This window comes from Leopardus geoffroyi, chromosome B1, assembly GCF_018350155.1.
Source record: "Leopardus geoffroyi isolate Oge1 chromosome B1, O.geoffroyi_Oge1_pat1.0, whole genome shotgun sequence".
NCBI lineage: Eukaryota > Metazoa > Chordata > Mammalia > Carnivora > Felidae > Leopardus > Leopardus geoffroyi.
The window spans coordinates 58,291,871-58,317,421 of NC_059327.1; the positions used below are offsets into that span (position 1 = coordinate 58,291,871).

A 25,551-nucleotide genomic window follows, 5' to 3' on the forward strand; every position below is an offset into this window, starting at 1 on the left:
GTTTGAGTCCCACAGTGGGTTCTGTGCTGATGGCATGGAGCCCGCTTGGGATTCACTCTTTCTCTCTCTCTCTCTCTGACCCTCCCCTGCTCGTGCTCTCTCTCTGTCTCTGTCAAAGTAAAATAAACTTAAAAAAAAAAAAAAAAAAGAAATGGGTGGAATTTGCAGGAAATGCAGGGCAAATGTAGATGCCCAGTAAGTTAGTAATATGTCTAAATGAGAGGGCACATAACTAGTATAAATTAACTCAGCAGATCTCCAAGCCCTTGCTATGAGCAAAGCATGTTTTCAGACACAGGGGTGCGACAGTGAACAATATCAACCACAGAAGCCTGTCCAACCAGGAGCTCACATCTTAGTAGGAGCAGACACGTGCATACATACAGGGTAGTTAATGGTTTGAAGAAAAAGGTAGGGTAAAGGTGACAAGGAGTGATGGGGGTAGGGGCAGAGCACACTAATTTTTGTAAGATGACCAGGGAGGGCCTTGCTGATGAGGTGGCACTTGAGAAAGAAAATGTATGGAGTGCACGTTGCAGGCATCCTAGGGACTTGTTTCAGACAGAAGGAACAGTAAGGGCAAGGGTTCCGTATACCTGGCACGTTCCAGGATTAGCAGGGCCCCGTGTGGCTGGCAGGGAGTGAGAGAGGGGTGGAGAGGTCAGAAATGAAGATTGCAAGGCTGCTAGGAGTCCAATATTGTAGAGGCTCTGGGAAGGCCTTCTCTGGCTATTACTTGAATGAAGAACTCTTGGAAATGTACATGGTAATAACTTAAAAAGTGTTCATGTTTCACTCTAATTTTTTTTGAAGCTTCCCCATGCACAGATTGTTAGTAGTCATTTAAAAAGTGGCGGTGGCAGGGTGGCGGGGGGAGTAATGAATGCCTGGTTTCTAGGGCAGTCAATATATATTTGAGCACAATCACATTTTGTTGTGGTGGAATTTTCATGATAAAGATTATATCCCCAAATTGCAAGAGCACATAGAAGACCTTTCTATAGTGAATTATCAAGTGAAATGAAGGTTTCAAGGCCCTAGATGGGGACTCTGGTCTACCTCAACCAGCCCTCTCCAAGTGGTATAGCCCTACAGGAGTCTGAGCTGATTCTCAGCAGTGTGGGAAGGGTGTGGTTGGAAGACTCAAAGGCCCTGGGAGCTTGAGTCTGTTTCTTTTTCATCATATTGCTTAGGATGTGAGAAACACTCAAGAAGTCACATTCCCTACGGAGAACAAGTTACCGTGTGATATATGACACACAAGCTGGTATCTGAGCCGTCAGCAAGTCACAAATGGCATGGCAATCACAATTCTTTGCCCTGATTGAATTCTCTGCGGTGGGATCTTCATCGAACACAAACACTCCTTGCTCTTTCCCTCTTCTCTCCACCGCTCATCATTCCATCTCTTGGCCAGCCCCTGTCCCACTCCCGGTTGTCATGGTCATAGACTCGTAGACAGGAAGGGACCTAAGAGGCAGGTCAGAAGCTCAGAGGGATCAGCTGACTCCCAGAGGTCATCTAATGGCAAAACTGAGGAAAGGAGTTTGTGGGTTTTAATCAATCCTAAAGTGCTTAACTGGTGCGTGCTTCACACCTCACCCCAAAGTTTCCGTTCTCAACCTTAACCCCAGGGCCCATCCCATTTCTTATCCTAGGAACCTAATTCCACCCCTTTGCTCAGTATGGGCAAAGTTATGATCTCAGTTCTCTGGCTACCAGGAGACCAATGGGAAGAGGCTATCACTTGGACACTGGATGTATTCCTATTAGACATCACTCTGTGTCTTAGTTGGGTCCTATTAATGCTATCCTTCACACTCATAGTAAGTGAAATAGCTTTATCATTGGCTGCCCAAGCACAACATCATCAACCACGCTTTGTAAATATCATGTCTATGGGAAACTGCCCACAAGTGCATTACATTTGGCCAGGTGGGAAGCTGTCTCTGTACCATCAAGTGGGGAAACTGAGAAAGGTGCTTTCACTATCAAGGCCTTAAGAGTTTACAAAATATACCAGAACCCACAAGAAAATGTAATTGTTTGCAATTGCCTCTAAGTGTATATCCTATTTAGGGAAGCCCGGTAAGAAGATTGCCTCCTGATTGATGCAACAGTGTGCTGTGCAGGCTGCATGGGGACATATGTCTGCTGCCTTCAGGTGGAGTGCTGGCCAGCCTGGATCTGCAGGCAGGCAGCGAGGGGTCAGCACCTTGATAAAGTATCTCCCTGGTACCATGGATCCCCTGGTCAGTTTTCCAGGCCAGAGAAGCGTTCGCACTCATCCATGTGTCCGGGCTACCAGATGCCCATCAGCCCCTGCCTGGCTTCTCTCTAGCTTAATATACTAATATATCAGGAACTTCTGAGGAAATGGGCTTGAGATGAAATGAAAACAAGAATTGAAAGTTGGCAGAAATAGTGCTATAGATTAGCAGTGACATAAATTAATTGTACTAGAAAGAAAATAGGAATTTCTGTATATACACACTCCAAGTGAGTAGGGAAAATATTTTGAAAGGATACATTTTTTTAAAGGGAGAAGATACTGGAAAAAGTAGTGACAGGGACAGGAAGAAAAAGACAGAAACAGGTGCTTCTGAACCAGCTTTGGGCTTTATATATGTATAAAATCTGATAATGAGTGTGTCAGAGGTTGAAAAAAACAATGCCAAGACAGTGTCTTAAACCTTTCATCGGCGTTGTAACGTGTTTTTGGTATTGGGCTGGTAGCACAAAGGCACCATCCACCAGTGCATCTGTCCTATTTGTATTCATCTCCCAGGTTGGGTTTATTCCCTGGACCATCAGATTTTGGAGGAAATATCTCTCTGATCAACTAAGGATTTGCATTCATTGGGCCCAAAACTGTTTTAGCCTATTCACTTAGAATGAGAATTTGAAGAAACTAAATATTCACTGAAGCATCAGTAAACTCTTCCAAAAGATATACTGTGATTAGAATAGCGCTCAATGCAGGTCTCGACCACTGGGATAAGTCAAACAGTGCCTTTTTGGAACCAAGAGACTGCGAGGTCATTCAGGCCCATTCTGGGCATGAGCTTTTTATCCTGGTTCTGAGCCACTCAATCGTGTGACCCTGGGCAGTCGCTCATCCTTTCTGGGCCTCCCTCATCTTGCATAAAGGAAAACCTTTATAAAAAGACATCTAAGTTTTTCCAGCTCTAATATTCTAGTGATGTGAACAAATATGTATGATAGACCCGTTTCTATCTTGCCTAATCGTATCTGTGTAGGAAAACCTTTACTGTAGTTCTTTCCCTCGTCCTCTTTTTTTAAACATTATATTTCCGAGAACTTTATTTTATATCAGCCTTGCTTTTAATCAGAAAAACACACACGTAGGAAAATTGTGATGAAGATCCAAGAGTGGTTCCTTAACGTTGCGCACCAACAAAAATAAAGTGTTACAAAGATGGCATCTCTCGGCATAGAGTTCATTTTCAGGTTTGAAAAACTGTGATTTAAAACAGATCAGTTTTTGAAAAGTATGTGCCTTTGGTGTATAGAAAAAACAACAAAGCATAAAATCCTGTAGAGGCCTTATCATTAGTGCAGTTGATAAGACAGGATTGAGACCTTTTTGTTCTAGCTCCTTCTGAATTGTTCCAGTGAGCTTAAAGAGCTCATCTGGTGGCCATTCACAGCGGTCCAGCAAGTCAGGGTATATATCTTGTTCTACCCAGTAAGTAGCTGTAAATTATCCTAATGCCACGCAGTTAATAGACAAAGGGTGTGCCAAGAATGCCATGAAGCCTCTTGTCTCTTTTTCCTTCCAGGGGCCGGCTGCTTTCATGAGACAGCCTTACTTCTTCCCATGATATGCAGCCGTGTAGCTCTCAGTTTGTGACAGTTCGTAAATTTAAGTGTCACTGCTGTCGCTTGCCTTCACAGACCTTCCATCAGCCAGGACTTGCAAGGCCAGGAGAGAGAGAAGGCAGGAGGAGAGGTTAGTGGAACAGGCAAGGGCCACCACGGGCTCCGCTTAGCCACACGGCCAGCAGACAGGCCTTCATCCAAGTGTAAAAGCGACTGGGCATTGCAGCCCCAGGGAGTTGTTGGTTGAAATTCCTAACTCGTGTGTTCATGTGGATTCCACACGCAGTGCCAGGCACTGCTTAGCAAACGAAACACTCCTTTCTTCAGAGAGCTGTTGGTGTGACCATAGGCACTGTTACTCCACAGGGCTGGGGGTTACTTTCACCTGCTGTGTAGTCAGGCAGTCATTCAGTCCCGTACTTTCTAATTCCTGTACTTCCTTTGGATCTGCCCACGTCTTTCCTTCCCCACTGCTTTTAGTCCATGGCCCTATTCTTTCTGTCCTTCCTGGATATTATAGTAGGCCCCTAGCCACCTCTCCATCATCAGCCACACTCTGAGCAAAGTGATCTTTCTAAACACAGAACTGGCCGTGTCACTTCCCCCTTCCAAAACCTGTGAGTGCACCCCATCCGTGGTATCACATACCGTTCCCTTCATTATTTGGACCAGCCGACCTTCCCCCTGCTGCATACCACCAAGTGGTACCTAATTCCTTGTATTTCCCCAGTTGTGCCAGGTTCTCTCCGTTCAGGATTTCCTTGAATATGCTCTTCCTCCTTTTTGGGTCAGCTTCTCTCCTTGGCCTACTTAGTGAATTCTTCTGTGATTAAACTAAAGGGCCACTTCTTATAGATTATTCTTCCTGGCCCTTCCAGACCACTTGGGTCTCCTCTCTTGTACCCCAGCAGATCTTTGACCTCTCTCCGATGGGGCAATTATCACATTGTCTTTAACTGTTGCCAATTTCTCTCTTCCCCCACTAGATTTGTGGATGACAGGGGTAAGGACTGTGTCTTAACTTTGTATTTCACATCCCTAGCAGTGTGCCTGGCACAGAAAAATTTCTCCATTAATGTGTATTGATTTGGATTGAACTGACCTGTCCGGGTGCTTCTAAAAGTAACCCAAAGACAGTGTTCTTACATACTTTCATATAATGATCACATTTGCCACCTGAGTCAGGAATTATCTTTGTGTTACTAGAGGCATCAAGGATCTCTGCACAAATAGATTTTAGACCATTCATAAGGAAGAAACAAAGACAGTATGAATCTTTTTGCAATATGACTGGATGGACATTGAGATAAAACTTAGTGGATTTAGCACTTAAATGATTTGATCCTGGACAGTAGTAATTGCTACAGGAACATTCTTTTTCTACAAATGGTTTGGACTTTTTGACTTTGGATTCTCATAGTCCATACTCAGACACCACGTTAACTACCTAAAAACTCAGTATATGTTGATCTTTAAAAAAGTTAGGGGAGTCCAAAATTGGGCCATAACCAAAATGGCCTCAGTTGGCTACCAGTTTTAAAAAGTTATTGTTTATGATGTAATGAGTATATTAGTGTCCCTCTTCATTTCACATGAAGTTGGGATTTCTTCTTGCTTCATGAGTAGAAACCTGTCAAGAGCGTGCTTTAAACTAAAAGGCAGCCTTCGTGCCTATGGCCTCATTTGTGTACAAATGAAAAAAGTGATAACTCTCAGTAGATGTTGTTACAAAATCCAGTTATGTAACTATAAAATTACTCATCGTAGTTGATGAGGAAATGCCAGCATGAACAGTGCCAAGAAAAAACAATAATGTATATTCATTTAGTCCAAAACACCCTTAAACAAGGGGCCCTTTTCCTCCCAACTCCAGAAATACATGGTCAATAGTCATGTTTTATTATAGGTGAAGAAACAAAAATAAGATCCAACAAAGCATTTTATTACACGTTTTTAAGATGAAGTACAATCGGGAAGTAGGGAAGAGGTTGAATTAAAAAAGGACATTAGATGTTTGCTAAATATTTTCTCTTTTGTTTTATTTATAGAACATAAGTATTCTATGAAAGTTTTCCCAAAGGCCATGAGCAAACACATGAAGCTTAACAATTTGTCCATTGTAGCTTTTGTTAAACCCTGGTTTTGGACTCTGTGGCCTTTGTTCTTGTATTTTGAAGGACTGACTGCATTTTAAGCTGCTGGATTATAGTACTCGTGGTTTATTCTTTGGTGGCTAAAATGTCTTTCACAATGTTATAGTGTTATTAACTGAACTTTTCGCCATGCTGTCTGTAAAATCCAACAAGCTACACAGAGTACATTTGTAGAATATTTCTCCAGTGCCCAAAGTGACATGGTGTCTTTATGTTCTTCTGGTAACACATTGTGAGTTTACTCTGAAACAGTTGCCATTGAATTTCAAGAAAGTGTGGCTTCATGCAGCACGTGTGTGCACATTACTGTGGGTGCCCAGTATTAAGGATACTTTACAGAGCTATATGCCAGAGTTTCTGCCATGAAAGAGCTCTCCTTGCAATTGAAAAGAAGTTTCCTCAACACAGAACTAAAAAAATGCAAGATCATATGCCAAGGAGGAGTGTTAAAAGTTTGGTACAAGCTGCAGGTGCAGTGGAAGATTAGAACTGGGAAGGCTGTGAGAGCCATGGAGGCTTGTAGGAAGGGGGAAGGTGGGATTTGGAATGCATGCTGGGCAGGCTATCAACAAACATCTCCTCCAAGCCTCCTCACCCAGATCAGCCTTCTACCTCCTCTGCCTACCCACCCCTAAGCTCACTGCACCTGGAGAACATACTGAAATCAGCTGGATCTCTCTCCCTCGTAGATTATAAGTGGACATGGCCTATGGCTTATTGAGCTTTGTAGCACTCTCACACCCTACCCCCTGTCCCAGACCCCTAGCAGTGTGCCCAGCTATAAATACTCAAGTAAATACCTAAAAAATACTTTAAAAAAAAAAAATGACCTGAAAGGGCATGGTATGAGATCTGGTGAATTCCTACTAAAACCTTTTAAATCATTAACGTTGATGAGTTAAACACTCTGTTTTCAAAAATAAATGTTCACAGAGAGTTTGAGAGCAAAAATGCACTGACACAAACAACCTACAAATTACACATTGTACTTTCTGTGCCTTGGTAACTTTTCAAAGTGGGAAAGGATGGGAGTGAGATGGGGGAGGGAGGAATGAGTTTGTTAACTGAAATCCCTGCCATAAAAGCAAGACCTCTGCCCCCCACCCCTACCCCCACTCCATGCCTGCCAGGGTCTCTGAGGGAACTAGTTAAGCTTTGGAACAGTACTGTGTTTCTAACCCAAAGTGCCCACAGACATTATTAAAATATAGAAGAGGAGACTGTTCCATCCTGTTCATTCTTGCTGGCACAATGTGTGTGAAAGTAGAAAACCACAGCAGCCAGCCTTTGTTTGAAAACAGTTCTCAAGTTCTGTATTTAAATTTTTTTTTATCTTTTTTTTTTTTTTTTTTTTTTTTTTGAGAGAGAGAGAGAGCAAGTGGGAGAGGGAGACATAGAACCCAAAGCAGGCTCCAGGCTCTGAGCTGTCAGCACAAGGCCTGACATGGGGCTTGAACTCACAAACTGTGAGATCATGACCCCAGCTGAAGTCGGAGGAGGCTTAACCCACTGAGCCACCCAGGCACCCCTCGGGTTCTGCATTTTAAACCTTAGTGTGATCCTCCACTTGTTGCCTTCTTCCTACTTGTGGGGAAAAAAAATGTTACAGTATATTTACTACACACACTTATTAGAAACTACTTCATACTTTGTCTTGTCTCTCATTCTCCCCTAAGCTATTTAGTCAGGCATCTGCTCTGGCGTAGACATCAGGGGGTCACAGAGGAGTGACTCAAGATGCTCAGTGCAGTGTCTGCCCAGAGGGACAGCTCATGTATTTTCAGACTCAAGTCCCTGCCAAAGGACCCAGTGCTGAAAATCATTTGTAATTGCTTCTGGTGGTGGGAGGGCACCCAATGATATATTAAACAAATCCAAGAACAAGGTATGCCCTTTAAATGCTATAACAAAAGTCAACTTGAGAAGCACAATTTCAGCAAAGGATGCTATTATATACAGTATCCTAATAATTATTGTTTATCAAGCTGAACATTAGGTAAGTGCTTTATGTGCATTTGATCATGAATCTTTATAATTGTCCTGTACTTGGTGAGGTCTTGGCCAGAAACATGTAGCCAGTTAGAGTGTTTAGATCCCAGATCTTGAGCCAGTCTACCTACAACCTGAGGCCATGCTCTTAACAACCATTCTGTACTGAATAGATCAGCTTTACAACTTCCCTGTTAAAAGGAAACCACAAGTTTAGCCAAGAAAACATTTACAAAGTCATAACAGGGTATGTGTCATGCTGGTGCAACCCATGCTATCTCCCTTAGACCACAATTCTTGCTGGTGGAAAAATGTGTTGGCCTTCCTGGGGCAGGAAGGCACTCAAGTCCACAGGGGAGTATGGAAGTCTCCAGCACTAAGAAAACTCTTTTGTCTTTCCCACTGAAGAAATATATGGCCTGAAGCTGATTTATCACCCCTAATTTATTTACCTCTTCAGTTTTATTGTCTACAGAATTAGAATAATTATTTCTGCCTTTAGAGAGAGATTCATGTATTCAGTAACTTATTGTCAGGGATAACTTCAGGCAGTTCAGATGTAAAGATAAATGAGGCAGACAGAAAGTTTAGTATGGTATTGGCACAAGGGTAGACATAAACAGTGGAACAGAATAAAGAGTTTATAAGTAGATTCACTGATTTTGACAAGAAGGCAAGATAATCCACTGAAGACATGATAGTCTTTTTTAGAAAAAGAGCTGAAACAACTGGATATCCATACAGGGAAAAAATGAACCTCGGTCCTTACCTCATGCCATACATACACTCAAAAAAAAAAAAAAATACTGGAATGGATCAGTGTAAAAACTACCATTGGGAAAGGGCACAAGGGAACTTTTGGTGATGATGGAAACATTCTATATTTTGTTTATTGTGGGAGTCACCTGGGTGTACAAATTTGTCAATACTCACTAAAATGTATACTAAAATAGGCACATTTTATTGTTTGTAAACTATACCACAGTAAAGCTGATTTTTTTTTTTTTTTTTTTTTTTTTTTTGAGAGAGAGAGAGGGCGAGCAGGGGAGGGGCAGAGAGACAGGGAGACACGGAATCTGAAGCAGGCTCCAGACTCTGAACTAGCTGTCAGCACAGAGCCCGATTCAGGGTTCAAACTCATGAACCATGAGATCACGACCTGAACGAAGTTGGACGCTTAACCATCTGAGCAACCCAGGTACCCCAAAGCTGATTTTTAAAAATAATATCCTGTCACTCCTTTGACAGTGAATGTTAGGTAAAATCTAAATTCCTTACTCGGTCCTACAAAGTCCTAGGTGATCTGGACCTGTCTACTCCTCTGACCCATCTTATAGTGTTCCATTTGCTTTTGTTGTTCTTTCTGGAATGTTCTTCTCTCAGATCTAGGTGCAGCTGATTCCTAAAGAGGCTCCAGCTCTCGGGCCATCTCCTTGGTGAAGTTCCCACCTCCTCAGTGAAGTTCTCCTTGGTTGCCTAACTCAGCACTTGACTACATCATAGTGTGTTTTCCAAAGCATGCATCATTAGCTGAAATTCTTACTTACATGGTATTTATTTATTGTCTGCTTCTCCCCACGAGAATCTAATATCCGCATCACAGGAAAGATCTGTCTTGTGTACTCTTCTATCTCTAGGACCTAAATAATGTCTGCCTAATAGTTGGTGTTCAGTAATTAGTAATAATATAATAAGGTAATAAAAAGAGTGAGGATTCTATCATGGAGACAGGGCAGAAACACAGAATGTTGCTGAGTAAAGTAACGGCACCATAGATTTTGTGTTGCAAAATGGTTATAGGATTGGATTGCGAACTGGGGAAAACTGAAGGCAGGCAGATTATATAGAAGACTACCACAACCATTTGTGAGAATGGAGAAGATAGGGAGGCTGAACTGAGGCTCACTCAGAGGAGACAAGGGATGGAACAATAAGAGCAATATTTAAGAGGTGGAATCAGCAACCTGTATTTATGTTCTGAGGGAAGGAGGGCAGTAGTCAAATTGAAGATTATATCCATGCACATCTGAGTTAATGGTGGTGCCCTGAACTGAAACAAGGGATGTGGGAGATGTAGCATAGTTAGCAGATGAGTTTGGTTTGGGAATGTTAGCTTTGAGCTACCTGCAAAACATCCTGGTAATGCTGTTCAGTGGACAGTTGGTAATACCAGTCAGAAATTCGGGAAGGAGTCAGGACTGAGGGCATGGATTTGAGAGTTATTAGGTTGTAGGTGGTAATAAAGGCATGGGAATGGAACTTTAGCAAGAGCTGAGGGTAAAAAGAAAGGAGGGCCAATGATGAAATTCTAGGGGTTGACTAACTTTTGAGGACTGGGAAGAAGAAAAATCAGTAAAGAATAATGAGAGCAGTTGGGAGGAGCAGAATGTGGAACCCAGGAGAAAGAACAATTAATAGTGGCAACTGCCACAGAGATCTGGCAAGAGAAAGACTGAAAACGTGGCAACTAGGAGTGACTGGTGACTTGGGCAAGAGCTGTTTGTTTCAGGCAAAATACAGAATGTAGTCATTTGAGGAGTAAATGGCGGGCATGGGGAAGGGACTTAGGATAAGATGCCGAGGATTCTTTCCAAAAGGTGGGAAAGTAGGAATTCCTGGCTGCACACCCTAGTAGGAGAAAGCTGTCTTTTAAGAATACAGCTGGACTGGGGCGCCTGGGTGGTGCAGTCGGTTAACTGTCCGACTTCAGCCAGGTCACGATCTCATGGTCCGTGAGTTCGAGCCCCGCGTCGGGCTCTGGGCTGATGGCTCAGAGCCTGGAGCCTGTTTCCGATTCTGTGTCTCCCTCTCTCTCTCTGCCCCTCCCCCGTTCATGCTCTGTCTCTCTCTGTCCCAAAAATAAATAAACGTTGAAAAAAAAAATTAAAAAAAAAAAAAAAAAGAATACAGCTGGACTAAAGCATTTGATTCAGAAGCTGAAAGTGTCTGTAGGCATTGTGTGCAAAGGATACTGAACTACCTGAGCACTGATACACAGATTGCCAAATGTCACCAAGGGCCTGGCTGGGGTTGGAGATGGTTCCTTTAGTTTGGCGATAATGGCATGGTTGTATGATTCTCTCCAGTGGTCTCCAGCCTCCTGGGTGTAGGAGCCAGGATGCCAAGTGACTGGCTTGATCACAGTTGTATACTGGCAGGGTAGTTGTGGCAGAAGGACAAGAGGTGAGGATATTGGGGATTGTGGTCTACAGGATTGGATCTAGACTGAGACAAAGTAGAGCAGGCAGGTCGAGTGGGGAGGGGGTGGAGATAGAGACAGAGGGGAAATAGAAGGGCTAGAAAGTCCAGTGAGGAGAGTAAGAGATCTGAAGAATGGTAGGGTGCAGTTAGAGATGGTTGTGTAGAACTTCAGAATTACTTGGAATTTCAGAATTTAGAATTTGGAGAGATGAAAGATCCGGGGTGTGCTTATGTGATTAGTGGATGAAATGGAGGATAGAGACATAGGTGAAGGTTAGATCTTTGAACTTAAGAAGTGTAGCCACCATAATGTCACCCCATTCATACTGATGTTCCCCTGCCTCTGGGAGACAGATGAAGATTGAAACCAGGGAATCCAGTGAGTAATCAGGAATTGGTAGATAACAGTTACGCGGAGCAGAGAGAGCTGGATGTATGAAGCTCAAAGGAGCATGGGCATTGCATGAAAGGGGGAAGGCATATCCTGAAGGCCATAATGGTGAGTTAGGAGAATGCCAGACTGATTCTGGTGGAGCCCTTCCAAATCCTGGCAACATCCAAGCTGTGACCACTGGAATAAACTGGAAGTCATGTGCACTGGAGGAGAAGTTGAGGAAGGCCCCAGGGGAACAGTCGGGTCATCTGCAATAGCGATAGGTGATGGGGTGGAAAGAGACCTCATAATGCCTAATGAAAGAAGCCTGAATTGGTTTTGGAACTCTCGGAAGTAATGCAATATAAATTCAACATACAAAGTGTATATTTGTTCCCACTAAGAGCTATATATTTCAGTAGCAAAAATAACAAAATTATATTGTTATGATTTCTGTGAAAAATGTAATTTAATATTTGGAACAGCTTCTGAATCTGTGTTTAAAAATTATGTAGGTTTGTATTTTAGTTGGGTTTCTAGCATTTTATAAATAATATTTTTAAAGTATGAATGCTAATATTTATGTGTGTGGGTTTGTTTTCTTTTTTAAACAGGTTCTTACTCAAGAACCAACTCTATGGATCCAGGACAGGTTTATCCCATGGCCTGCTCTGAACAGCGTGTTGTCCAATAGAAGATTCCATTGGCAAACCGTCTCTGTTGCCTTATAGAGCAAGCAAAGAAGATGGATCGACTGAAGAACCATCTGCCTGTGTGCTTTCTACCTACTGTGCCCTTTTTAATCCTAGTATCCACTCTAGCGGCTGCTAAGAGTGTGACTAATAGCACTTTAAATGGCACTGACATTGTCTTGGGCTCTGTGCCTGTAATCATTGCCAGAACTGACCATATCATAGTCAAGGAAGGGAACAGTGCCTTGATTAATTGTAGTGTTTATGGTATCCCTGAGCCACAATTCAAGTGGTATAATTCCATTGGCAAGCTGCTGACAGAAGACGAGGAGAAAGGAGGAGGTAGGCTTTCAAGTTGTATCAAATATCATAAGATATAAACATGGACTTTGGAACCCGCACTCTGAATGTTAGTTGTTTCTATTCAAGTGATTTAAGGATCTCATTTTGCCTTCTTTCTCTAAGGCAAGAGGGAGAAATATATATTCTTAAGGATTCGAATCGCTAATTACTTCATAGTTTGCACTTTTTGACTTGGAAGACAGGGCAAACATAAGTCTTAAAACGCCTCTTGGAATTTTGTAACATAGTGCATACAAAATGTTATAGGGACGAATGTAAAATGGATTTTCCATAAGTGTACTTTCCATTTATAAGGGAGTTTTATTTTGTGTCATGGAGCTGGGTCCAGTAAACAATATAGCAGGTGTTTATGGTTAAATGTCAGTTTAATTCATTGACTGTGGATTTAAAGACCACACTTCTTAAAACACGTCTCCGTGCAAGGTTCTCAGCCACGACTTGAGATCATTCTGTGCTTCTGAAGACCTGGCTGAAGTTTCTAGATTGTTGCAGCTGAGGCCAAGACGGAAGATTCAGTAGCAAGAAATAACATGTGGCAGTAGGGGAATGCTTAGTTTTTAATGAGTGCGTTTCTGGCCAAAAAAATGTGAATCACCTACATAAGCACTGAGCCTGCTTCAGGAAAGACTTCGGCCAGAGAGAGGATTGACTGGGTCATTGTGAATAACTACACTTCTTGTTTTAGGTGTGAGAAGTACTTGTCTGAAAACCCAAGCCTGAGCTAATTGGCCTGAAGGAGTTAATGTACTTTCTAAAGCATTTACTGTGTGAAGTAGGGGTGGGGGAGTAAAAAGATCATTGTTCTGAAGTAGCAGCTTACTAGTTTCTGTCACCTTTCATTCATGTTGTACTTCCCATCCACAGCCCTTTAAGCAATGAATAATCCCCAGAGAGTTTCTGCTCCAAGAAAACCTACGTTTTTAATCTCTTTCCTTCATTTTATCTCACTCTGGAAAAGAATGGAAGCTAATACCTTATGTCTCCTTAGGAGCTGAGCAAATGGAGTTTTCTTGCCATTACATACTTGTGGCTCACCGCTGTGTCCCTCATGGTTAAGGCCACTAGCAGTCCAACTACCTGGGATCTGGGGTTTCATTGTAGCACTCTCACATTGCTTTGAATTAACCATTCAGGGATGTACAACATGACAAAGCTTCCTCCCTCCAGTGAAAATACCATATGTTACATGTATGTCTGTCTGTTTAATTTGGTAGAGTGGACCTCGATCCCCACCAAGTAAAATTTTGAGGCCATAGAATTTTTAAATTGGAAGGGACTTAGAGACAGTGTAATCCAAATCTCTTCTTCCACCCACGTTTTCCCAAAGTCCCACTGTTAGTTAATGGCTGTGACTAGAACCTTCACTAGTGACAGTGAGAAGAAGAGACACCAGCACCCCAAGCCCACAGTTGGTTTCCATCCCTACCATTCCTTCCTCACAGACTCCAAGTCAAAAGCAAGTGATCCCACACTTGTGAAGGGGGCAGTAACCATGGTAACATATACACACTCAAGTCCCCATACTCCATCAGATCTTTCTGCGAGCTGGGCCGCCACGGGGAATAACAAGGGAACTGAATTGAGGGGAACAAGGACTCCAGACCTGAATCTACCTTTCACATGGACACTGAAGCACGGGTCATCACCGGTACCAAGGAGCTGGGGCACTAAACCCCTGAGTCCTAGAGAGGGAGACATTGTGGGAACCACAGTGCTGGGGCCTGAATTTCAGTCACCACATTTTGATTGCAGTCCTAAAGTAGGGCCTTTCTGCTTCAGAGAGATCACATGTTGCCTCAGTTGAAAAGGTCGTTCTAACTATTAACGCGGGCTTGGCAAGCACACTCTGTACCTGCCTTCTCGATCTGTGTCTTAGGAGGCTGGACTAGATGGAAGCCACATGGCTCGATTTCCTTTTGTTCTGTGGCACTCAGGTGGTCCATAGTAGCAGACTGCAGAAGCCCAGAACCCCAGAACCAGGGGAAGCCAGCAAAAGCCTTTGTGGCACAGAGAACTGCTCCATCAGAACCCAGCATTTGTATTGTGTTTGCAGCCAGCAGTCTTGCTGATAAATCAGTTAGCCGTTTTCAAATCTCATAAGGAGGATGCACTGCAGATTTTTAAAAAGAACTCATATGATACTAGTACTTGATGTTCCAGCTCAGCCTTTGTACTGCAGTGCATAATAATAGTGATTCCAGAATGTCAGGAACACAGGGCAATACACAAAACACTGTACCTCACAACCAAGCAAGACATAAGAAATAGCAGAAATGACACTCCTCGTCATGAAATATTAGAACTTCAGTGCTCAAATGGCCTATCAGAGGACCCATAAGTCTTTAACTCTTTCTTTCTGATGGGGAAAATGCCCATATTATAACCATGGACAAAAATTTCAGTTGTCAGGCTAATAGTCTAGAAGTTTAAATGGAGCAGTGTTTCATTATAACTCAACAAAGAGGTGATTGAATGAATATACTATGAAAAATGATGCCAATATCCCAGAACATTACCTAGATACAATAGACTACTGTTAAAACCAAACTAAAAAAACTAATGTAATTTTCATTAACAATCCCAACCATTGATTAAGCCCTCGTATACCAAGTTACAGATACCATTTCTGATCTTTACAGTAAGCATGACGGGTAGATATTATTAATCCTCATGTATACAGATGAGGGACCAAGTGAACAGAGAGGATATTACACAGCCAGAGTGTGGACAAGCTAGTATTTATTCTCCCTCTGTGTCCAACCAGCATCTGCTCACTCTTTGGGTCTTGCTAGGTGAAAAATGTTGAAGAGCATCCAACCCAGACTGAGCGAATGAGAGAAGCCTTCCTGGATGGAAAATGCATGGTCATCACCCACATCAGTTTCAGTGTCAGGATATGTGCTGTCACGTGTATATGTGACACACACACACAAAGCATCAAAATCACCTGGTGACTCGATCTAGGAGCACATCACCATTCATTGTGTGATTAGGAAGGACCAACTTCATTTCTCGTTTATGCTGACAAAGTGAGAGAGCTATTATTCATGCCAGCCCTGCCGGTCCTGGAAAGAATGGGGCTACTGCCCGTCACTGGTGGGAGCGTCAACTGCTTCACTGCCCTTCCCTGCTGCTCATTCCTTCAAGTCCAGAGGATCGAGACAGGCTAATGTGTAATCTGTCTCTGGAGGAGGACTTTTCTTTTTCTGGCCATTCACCAAAGGACATGTTTTGGGGGTAGTCCACCGCCCATATTACAGAAATAGCTCAGAATTCCAATAACATGCATAACCACAAATTACCACAAGGTCCTTTTGCTTGAGGTGAGTAGAAATAAACAGTTGTCAGAAAGTATTATGAAAAAAGTGCCAGTTATTTCAGGTACTAATTAGCCAGCGTATTTTTGCCATGGCTTCGTACTCTGACTTTAAGCCATTTAAATGCACATTAGCACCTTTGATGATAAATAACGAGCATTTCAGGAAAGTCAGCCAGCAGAGGCCTTGCCAAACACAATCTGCCTTGTTAGCGATTAAGTTTGAAATTCTTCTTCCAACTTAGGTTTGAGACTTCTGTGGATTGGTTCTCCACACCCTTACAGCGTTCTTCCACCAAAAATAACTAAAGACTGTCTTTTAAAGTAAAACATGCACAGAGTAAATGGAGCCAAAGTGCACAAAGTTCCCAATTGTCACCTCTGCTACTTTAGCGTTGTGGAATTCATTATTACAGGTTTTGGTTTGTTTGTTTGTTTTTGTTTTTAAGAGAAAGAGCACTCATATGTGCGCACCAGTAGTGGAGGGGCGGAGAGAGAATCTCAAGCAGGCTCCACACTCAGCTCGAAGCTCCATGGTTGGTGGGGCGGGGGGAGGGGAGGCACGATCTCATGACAGTGAGATCATGAACTGAGCTGAAACCAAGAGTTGGTCACTCATCCCCCTGAGCCACCCAGGAGCCCCATAAGTTTTGCATTTATTTATTTATTTGCATTCATCTCCACTTTTCAGATTTTTGGAATAGACTATAAAATGCCTGTTCACTACTTCTGCAAGGGACAACAGCCTGTGCCAGCCCTGTTTTCAGACTAGTTAGTATATGACCTCCTTACTTAATGCACGTCTAAGAAGGGTCAGTTCCCACGGTAAATATAAATCATCCTTTACCTCTGAGATCAGCGTGAAGTAGTGCATTAACTACCGAAAATACACTGAATTCTTCTTTTAGTAGATTAAATATCTGAGATGAAAAATCAACTTACCAAAGGCATGAAATAAAATTAGTGTAATTAGGAATACATTACTGGAAATCCCACAATAGCCTTTCCTTGAGTAAGTGCCTTACCTCCTCTGAGCCACAGTTTTTGTAAGATAGAGAAAATCCTTTTTTACTAGCAGGTGGGGCTGAGCGTCTTGAATAAACTATTGTGTATTAAACATTTTGCACAGTGACCTGGAACATGTCCAGCTGTCAGTAAATGGCAACTGCTGCTATTGTTATTGGTAATATCGCCCTATATTTTGGCAGCCATAGATTCCAAGTGCCTAAATCTCTATTTCATAATCTAGTGTGTTTTGAAAAGACAGGAAATAATTTCTTGGGTAACTTCTTATTCTCTATCTCAATCTCTCAACCTTAAAAACATTGAATTAATATAAAAAAATTTATAGCCTTTCAAAGTTATTTGAAATTTCAGGCTGCCTGGGCAGCTCAGTCAGTTAAGCATCTGACTCTTGATTTCGGTCAGGTCATGATCTCACGGTTTTCAGGTTTGAGCCCCGTGTCAGCACAGAGCCTGCTTGGGATTTTTTTCTCTCCCTCTCTGTGTGCCCTTCCCCTACTTGTGCTCATTCACTTGCTCTCAAAATAAATAAATAAACTTAAAAAAAAAAGTTATTTGAAATTTCAAAACAATGTTGAGACTGCCTTGGTAGCAAGTTTGGAATCCTTTCCTTCATCAGAGGCTTCCCCTTGCCCCACCATCACTCTTGAGTACACAGGACCTGTTGATATCCAACATGCTTCTATCTCTGAATAAGCAGTGAGCGTATGTGGACATTACTAAATGTGTTATACACAAGATGAACTTTACATCTGCCTAACTCAGTGGTTCTTGGCGGGAGCCTGTGTTCCACCCAGAGGACATTTGGCAAAGTCTGGAGATATATTTTGGTTGTCATAACCTGGCGGAGGAGGGAAAGGAAGTGGGGGAAATTATGCTACTGGCATCTACTAGGTAAAAGGAAGGAATGCTGCGACACATCCTTCAATGCACAAGATAAACCCCTACAAAGAATTACTCAGCACAAAATGTCAATGGTGTCAAAGCTCAGGGACCCTGATCTAACGCAAAGAAGCACTCCTCTGCTAATTAAAGAATCATTCCAAAGTAGATCTTGAGGTCAGTTGTTTGAACCCATTATGTATTCTTTCATAAAAGTAGTTTAAGTTATTATGGCTCATTTTCCAAATTGATCCATGTCAAGGGCCAACCTGATAACTAACCACCATTTATAGTTTTTCTTGGATGAGTTATGCTCCATTTGGGATATGAACTCAGAGTGCTATAGTCTTAGCTGTGAAAAGACCCTTCTGGATCCACCTCAGATAAGGATGACAGCTGAAATTCCCAAAATGGAAGTCATTTATATGAACCCAGCGTAGGGTGCCCTTGTCTTGGAAAACCACTTGTAGCTGTTCTCAGAAAAGACTTGCTAGCCTGCGTGGAATTACTTGGCACTAAAAATTAAGATCACCAGATCCAGTTAGCTGGAGGGTCATATGTTTCCTTTGCCAGGAAGTGAAAAGACAGTAGGTAATCTTTTCAGATATTATTTATACCTTTAAGCATAGCGTAACTCCAGGCTGTGAACAGCATAGCCTTCCACCCCCACCTTCCTGAGCTGAAAGCTGAACTAAGCCTGTATTATCCCAGGCCACCTTTACTCCACATGATGTAGGAACTAGCTTGTTAGAGCTGCCCTGGTAGCCTCTGAAGAGGTCTCTTGGGAGGATTGGGGGAGTGGTGCATAAGAGCCCTTACGGCTTGCAGTGTTTATAACCAGAGTCTGCAGTGGCTTCACGGAGCCATCATCTACTGCAGAAGCCTGTAACAGGTGCAGCCATGCAGTGCTAAATTTGTTTTCAATTATGTTTTGTAAAAAGGCATGGATTCTTTCTCTTCAGTGGTCTGTTTTTCACATATTGGAGGATAAGTACCACATTTATAGACACCTACACACACGTGCATCTAGTTCTTATTTGAAGACTTGATTCGATGCGATATTCAGGTGAATCTTGTACTTCATTTATGTTTACCTAAACATTTATTGGAACTCTTACCACATGAATTTTTTAAATTTATTTTAACTTTTTTAAATGCTTGTTTATTTTTGAGAGAGAGAGAGCAGGGTAGGGGCAGAAAGAGAGGGAGACACAGAATCTGAAGCCTCCGGGCTCCAGGCTCTGAGCTATCAGCACAGAAGTCGAACGCTTAACTGACATGAAAATTTTTAAAGTTGGCTTCAAGAAAATAATGTATTGGGGCACCTGGGTGGCTCAGTCTGTTAAGCGTTGACTCTTGATTTCAGCTCAGGTCATGATCTCGTGGTTCGTGGGTTCAAGCCCCATATTGGACCCTGCACTGAGCCTGCTTGGGATTCTCTCTCTCTCTGCCCCTCCCTCACTTACTCTCTCTCTAAAGAAATAAATACACTTAAAAAAAAAAAAAGAAAAAAACCTACTTATTTTGGCTAGTTGAAATCTCCTCCTTAAAAACCATAGGTATGTAAAGCTCAAGAGCCTAAGTACCTCACTGGGATTGTGAACAGAGTTTTAATCTTTTCATGCCACTCACTGGGGACATAGACAAACCATACATCAGCTTATTTACACATTCACAGAAAGGTATCTCCAAAGAAAAAAGAAATCCTTATCTTCGAATAAGTAATTTGGGGGAAATTCTAAGAGCTTAGTATTTGGGCATAATTTTAATTTCTAATGCTCCATGATCCTCAGGAAAAGCTGGAGAAATTTAGGATTGTAGTAGACATGGTGTTTGAAGGAAGCTGTAATTATAGTATCTTTGTAGGTTGTGTTCTCACTTTCCTTATGATTCTTTAGTTCCAGAATGTATCAGTGCTGTTCATTTCTGTACAGCAGTAATGTGGTCAGAAGTCATTTGCATGAGCCATAGTTCTGATCCAGTGCCATACACTGGCTACACACTGAGCCACAGTGACTCCCATCATATGACTGTAGCCATATGAGGCTGCTGATCTGCTTCTCTCATTACTGGACAGTCTACCTGACACTGTCCTGTTGACATGACATTGTAGTGTCTGGAGCAACTTCCTCTTCCATGTGTGTGTGCCCCACAGCGAGCACAGTGGTACCAAGTCAGCCACCTTCCTGGCTTGGGACCAAGGTTATGGCTTCTCCCAGAGAATGTTGGCAGGAGGGGAAAGTTCTGGAACCATGTCCCTGTAGAAAAACTATCCTGAAAAGGAGATTTTTCTCATTACCTTGATTTTTTTACATTCGTTAATATTTTTTCAGTCAATTTAGGCTTGTCTGATTTGAGAAATTTCAAGAAGTCTACAAGTAGGTCATAGACTACATTCATTTTGAATTTTGACAGATGCCTCCATATCAACCTTCCAAAGGTTTTACCAACCTGACTCCCCACTGCCACGTGTGTAAGCATCCCTTACCCTGTTCTCTCAGCAACATAATATATAATCAGTGTCTTCCCTCTTTTTCTGGCACTCTGAAAGGTTGCAAGTTATGTTTTGGGGGACGCCTGAGCAGCTCAGTCAGATAAGCATCTGACTTTGGCTCAGGTCATGATCTCATGGTTCGTGAGTTCCAGCCCTGAGTCAGGCTCTATGCTGACAACACAGAGCCTACTTGGGATTCTCTGTCTCCCTCCCTCTACTCCTCCCCTGCTCACACTGTCTCTCTCTCTCTCTCAAAAATAAACTCTTAAAAAAGTTATGTTTTTTATAGTTAGACACTATTCATATTTCTTTTTTTCTGTGATTTATCCATTCGTATCCTTTCCCCATTTTTTATTTTGAGTTATTTGTCTTGATTTATAGTTTTTTTTATGTTTCATACCTAGTAAGCATTTGTCTGTCAAATATTCGTAATTTTCTCCCACTCTGTCATATGCTTTTACTTTTACTTAGTATGACATATTTTATAGTGTAAAAATTTTAATTGTGGAGAAATCTAATCTATTATTGTTTTCCTTTATAGTTTCTGGGATTCTTGAAATGCCTAAAAAGACTTTGTATCCCTAGTTTGTAAAAATGTTTTTATATCCTCTATTAACTTTATGCTTTTTAAAAATATTTTTTGGGGCGCCTGGGTGGCGCAGTCGGTTAAGCGTCCGACTTCAGCCAGGTCACGATCTCGCGGTCCGTGAGTTCGAGCCCCGCGTCAGGCTCTGGGCTGATGGCTCAGAGCCTGGAGCCTGTTTCCGATTCTGTGTCTCCCTCTCTCTCTGCCCCTCCCCCATTCATGCTCTGTCTCTCTCTGTCCCAAAAAAATAAACGTTGAAAAAAAAATTTTTTTTTAAATATTTTTTAACGTTTATTTATTTTGAGAGAGAGAGCATGTAAGCAGGGGAGGGGCAGAGAGAGAGAATCCCAAGCAGGAACTGTGAGATCATGACCTGAGCCAATATCAAGAGTCTGACACTTAACCAAGTGAGCCATCCAGGCACCCTAATTTTATACTTTTAATTTACATTTAGATCTTCAGAATACTTGGAAATTATTTTTATGTATCACATCAAATAGGAACATAACTCCATTTTCATTTTTCTTTTAAATGAATGGTCAGTTATCCCAGTATTCTTTCCCTGCTGATTTAAAATATCTTCCTTATTTTTAAAATTCCCATGCTTACCGGCATCTGCTTCTGGACTTTCTGATTTTCTTCACTGGTTTAGTCAGGGGTCAGAGAAGGTTTCTCAGGTAGCGAGGTGACAGCGAGGTGGTGTCTGAACTGGGCTAAGAAGGGGTGAGGCAAGGCTTGGAGGCGGGAGGGAGGAGAGCTTTCCAGGCAGAGAGGAAACCTGTGGGAAGGTCCTATGGCAGCTGTAAGAAATGAAATAAGGCCTGTTTGTCAGGGGGAAGTCCTGTAGGGTGAGGGGTTCCTGTTCTCCCACAGGATAAATACAAAGCCCTTGAACATTCTGGCCCTGCATTCCTCTCTGGCCCTGTCCCCACCCTAGCCCTTCTTGGTTTTGGACGTAGTTTGTCAGCTGCAGCAGCACAGCCTGGGTTCCCTCTATTGCTCCTATGCCACCTGCACCACCCAGCCCGCCCTCATCCTGGCCCGGTTCCCCAAGCCTCTCCAAGAAGCTGGTGCTCCCACCCCACTGCCCTGGGTCGGCACTTTGCCAAGTGAGCCACGGTCCTTTGTTGCCGTCTGCATCCCTCCTTGGGCCGGATGGTTTTCTCAGTCGGGGATCCTGTCTAACTCATCTTTGTATTCGTACAGTCGAGCGTGGAACCTGCTGCAAACGCAATTTACTCAATAATGTTTGTTGACTAAACGCTTGAACAAGATTAAAAAAAGATCACTGCCCTTCTAAAAATGTCAGCTTTTGTGTGTGTGTGTGTGTGTGTGTGTGTGTGTGTGCGCAGCATAAAATACACACTGCAGTACAGCTAAGAAATAACATCTGTTAGCTTTTCTCTTTGCAAAGGAGAGACTGTCACCACACTACTTCTGCTCCCACGTGGGAGGTTTTCATGTGCGATTCTTGTGCCTGGAGTTTCTCGGGGAGACTGTGACAGATTCCTGGGCAAACTCTAGCAGCCCTTCTCCTACTGCATGTGTCAGTATTTTAGGGTGAAGCCTTCAGGTGAGGGTCACCTTACAGGACCAGAGTGGATGACGGGAGGTGGAGGAAGGGCTTTCGAGGGGTTACAATCTGAGCAAGGCACAGGGCATGTATTAGTGAACAACTGTCAAGGGCATTAGGGAAATATTTTACACGTAATCTTTGGTAATATATTCAGAAAGTCACGGTTTAACATCCGCCTCTTTATATCCTCCAGAATCGTTGCGTGTAGATCTGACTCGGCATCAGCTGCCGACATTTTAGGTTTTTATCTGTGCTAAAGTGATGCAGCTTAGTGAAAATTCAGCACAACTTTGACATGCCCAGTTACCATCTAAAATACACGAGAACAGCACTGTATACGCACTTCATGAAGAGCACTGATGGTTTCCTATGACAGTCATTGTGGGTGTTCTTGTTTTCTTAAGTAAAGTTAAAGCTAAAGCCAGGACCCTTCCAGAATGAGTCTCAGGGCAAGATATTTGTAGACTGAGGCGAATGGTAACGTGCAACACAGAAAACGTTCTCAAGATGATCCCAGCTGGATGGGTTCTATATGGAAATTGTTCGTGAGCCTGGGTGCAGAGCTGATGTGGGAGGACCACAAAGTGCAATCTATGCCATCTTCGTTGTTTTCAGGGCTGCATCTGGTAGAACACACAGAAATCTTTATTTTTCACTAACCAGTGGTCAAGCTGAGACTGAGAGGAAATATGTAGAGTCTTAGTATCAGCCTTTAAAAAAGAAGTGATACAGACTTACATCACCTTTGAGGTGATAACCTTAGCTCCTGTGACATTATAGTCTTTGGAAGCGGTGTGTGTGTGTGTGTGTGTGTGCACGCACGCATACATGTGTGTGTCTGTTGGCTACCAAAGACTTGCTTTGTGACCCATAACAGAATACAGTGATCACTAAAATTATTATTTAGGTGTGAAGAGAAGCTGTTCATAATACCATCAGATACCTGCCTTCTTAGTTTAGTGGTCTTTTCTGCTCTTCTGCTACTCCCAGGTTCAGACTACTTTGGAGGTAATTCCTCCATAAAAGGAACAGCCATGGGAGGTTAGGAGTTGAACAATTTGACCCTTACCACTCCCCATATAAATAACCTCACCTCACCTTCTTCCATCCTAGTTCCTGTTATATTTTCCAACAAAAGAAAGAAGGTAAATTTGAGAAACTCCTACAAGTATAGTCTGTAATTTTCTGGAACCAAATACCTTCTATATCCGTAATAAGCTTCCAGTCAACTCGAGTTTGCCTATGCCCGCTGTAGTCCACCTTTATGAAACATGCACATGTTAAAAATATAAATTGATAATACGTTGATTCCCTTGCCCCAGATTATTTCTACATTTGGACAAACCTGCAGCCGAAGTATCAAAATCCACGTTCGGGGAATGAAGGGAGTGGAAGGCCTGCCCAATCTAAACGAGAGAAGATTTCACAGACTGGGTGCTTAGGTTTGTTGGTTGACACACATTCACAAGAAACCAAAAATTCACTAGATTTTCCAAACCAGTGTTTTCTACTCTTGGGGAAAAGACACTGGCCGAATTGTTAGAAAAGGGTTACTCGGGGACACTAGGAACCACTCTTCCAAGATGTTCTTTCAGAAAGAGTAATAGGACAGCACCTACAAGAGGCATCCTGCCAGATCCAGCGTGCCTAGCAGGTAGGAGGGGCCGCAGGTCCCCGGAAGGCACCTCACCGCTCCACCCTAGCTTCCTTAAGGATGTTCCTAGGAGTAGAAGATGCTGGAATGAAGAAGGCCCTCTCTTGCTTCAGCCCATAGTGCCCTGAGACTGTAGTCACTTACGTGTTCACAAGTTTAAAAGGGGGGGAGGAGGGGAACAAGTTGCTTGTTGCTTTTGGGAAATATCACATTTTTAAATAGAATTAGAAGTCACTGCCAGAAGGAGAAGAAACAAGTGAAAATACAATTTGATAATAGGTACTTAAAAGGAAAACTACATGTTGAACTGCTCCATCTCTCAGGAGAGGCTCCTCTAGTTGGCTTGTGGAGCCAGAGTGCTTTTATGGAGAAATATCTCCCTGTCTGCTCCTCAGAGCTCCCAAGAGAACTGTCCTGGACCCTTCCATCTCTATAGGACAGTATAGGTAGGCTTTCAGAAAGCCTCAGACCCAGGACCTAGAAGCCAAACCTCTAATGACCTGTGGGTACAGAGGCAGACAAAGAATGAATCCCAATGAAAGAGTTTCCCCTGATTCAGAACTTCATCCCTGGGGCAACACTAGCTCCTTTCCAGGCCAGAGAAGGAAATAGAACTGCACTTATCAACATGCATTCTCCATTATGTGAGGCTTATTTTCGACTTGATGGGTCTATAATTTATTTGCAAAGCTAAAACATTAAATTGGTATTAATTCATACCCAGCCTCTGAATGTTCACATTGTTAGCTTGTAACTTTTAAGTACTATAAACAATTCATCATAAATTCTCAAAATTAATGACATGTTATGCTTGAATTAACTGAGGTCATACAAGGATAACTTCAACCTCAAATATGAGAAACCCAGGTAAACAATTATAATTTAATTGGCTTACTCCAGACTTTATGTTGATCCTAAAATACTTTATATTCTTAGAAGCATTAAACTCCCTCAATGAACATATATATTCAATAGCATCATGCTCGTGGGCAGGTTAGAAAACCAGATGCTATGTTTAAGGAATTCTTTAATAAGAGCACAGTATTTTCCAGATTGTTTATTTTTCCTACTTTTCACGAGGCTGTAGAATTACGTAGCATGGCTTGGGGGTTAAGAGTATAGCCTTTCGACCCTGAGTTCATCTGCTCTCCCACTTCTTCCAAACTGGTGACCTTGGGAAGGTGGGCTAATCTAACCGTGCCTTAGTTTCTTCATCCTGTGAAATGGAGCCGGTATGAGTACCAACCTCACAGAGTCGTTGTGGAGATGAAAAGCATTAACGCACGTCACTGTGTCACTGGCTGGCACGTAGTAATTGCTCACTGTCGGTATCAGTAGCAGTAGTAGCAGTGGCGGCAGTAGATGTTTTTAGTAATGTGAGAGTTTGTAGACACTTTAATATGACC

The 25,551-nt window shown here is 42.5% G+C and overlaps 1 protein-coding gene and 1 long non-coding RNA gene across 6 annotated transcripts in view; one reads left to right on the plus strand and one right to left on the minus strand.

The window, feature by feature from the left end:
- The window catches only part of MFAP3L (microfibril associated protein 3 like), a 57,397-nt gene that overhangs the window by 11,093 nt on the left and 20,753 nt on the right, over positions 1-25,551 (plus strand). For 3 of the 5 annotated variants that reach the window (XM_045463188.1, XM_045463171.1, XM_045463203.1), the window contains one exon: positions 12,174-12,593. In XM_045463188.1, coding sequence (XP_045319144.1) covers positions 12,305-12,593 — 289 coding nt within the window. In that variant the 5' untranslated portion in view covers positions 12,174-12,304. Of the gene's footprint in view, positions 1-9,162; positions 9,184-11,052; positions 11,566-12,173; positions 12,594-25,551 lie in introns of those variants that run through there. The other 2 variants (XM_045463194.1, XM_045463179.1) reach the window with 2 other exon arrangements.
- Positions 19,683-24,711, minus strand: LOC123590281. The gene is made up of 3 exons (XR_006708701.1): positions 22,835-24,711; positions 21,525-21,715; positions 19,683-20,109 (listed from the first exon to the last, which is right to left on the minus strand). It is a non-coding gene; the product is annotated as an uncharacterized LOC123590281 (long non-coding RNA).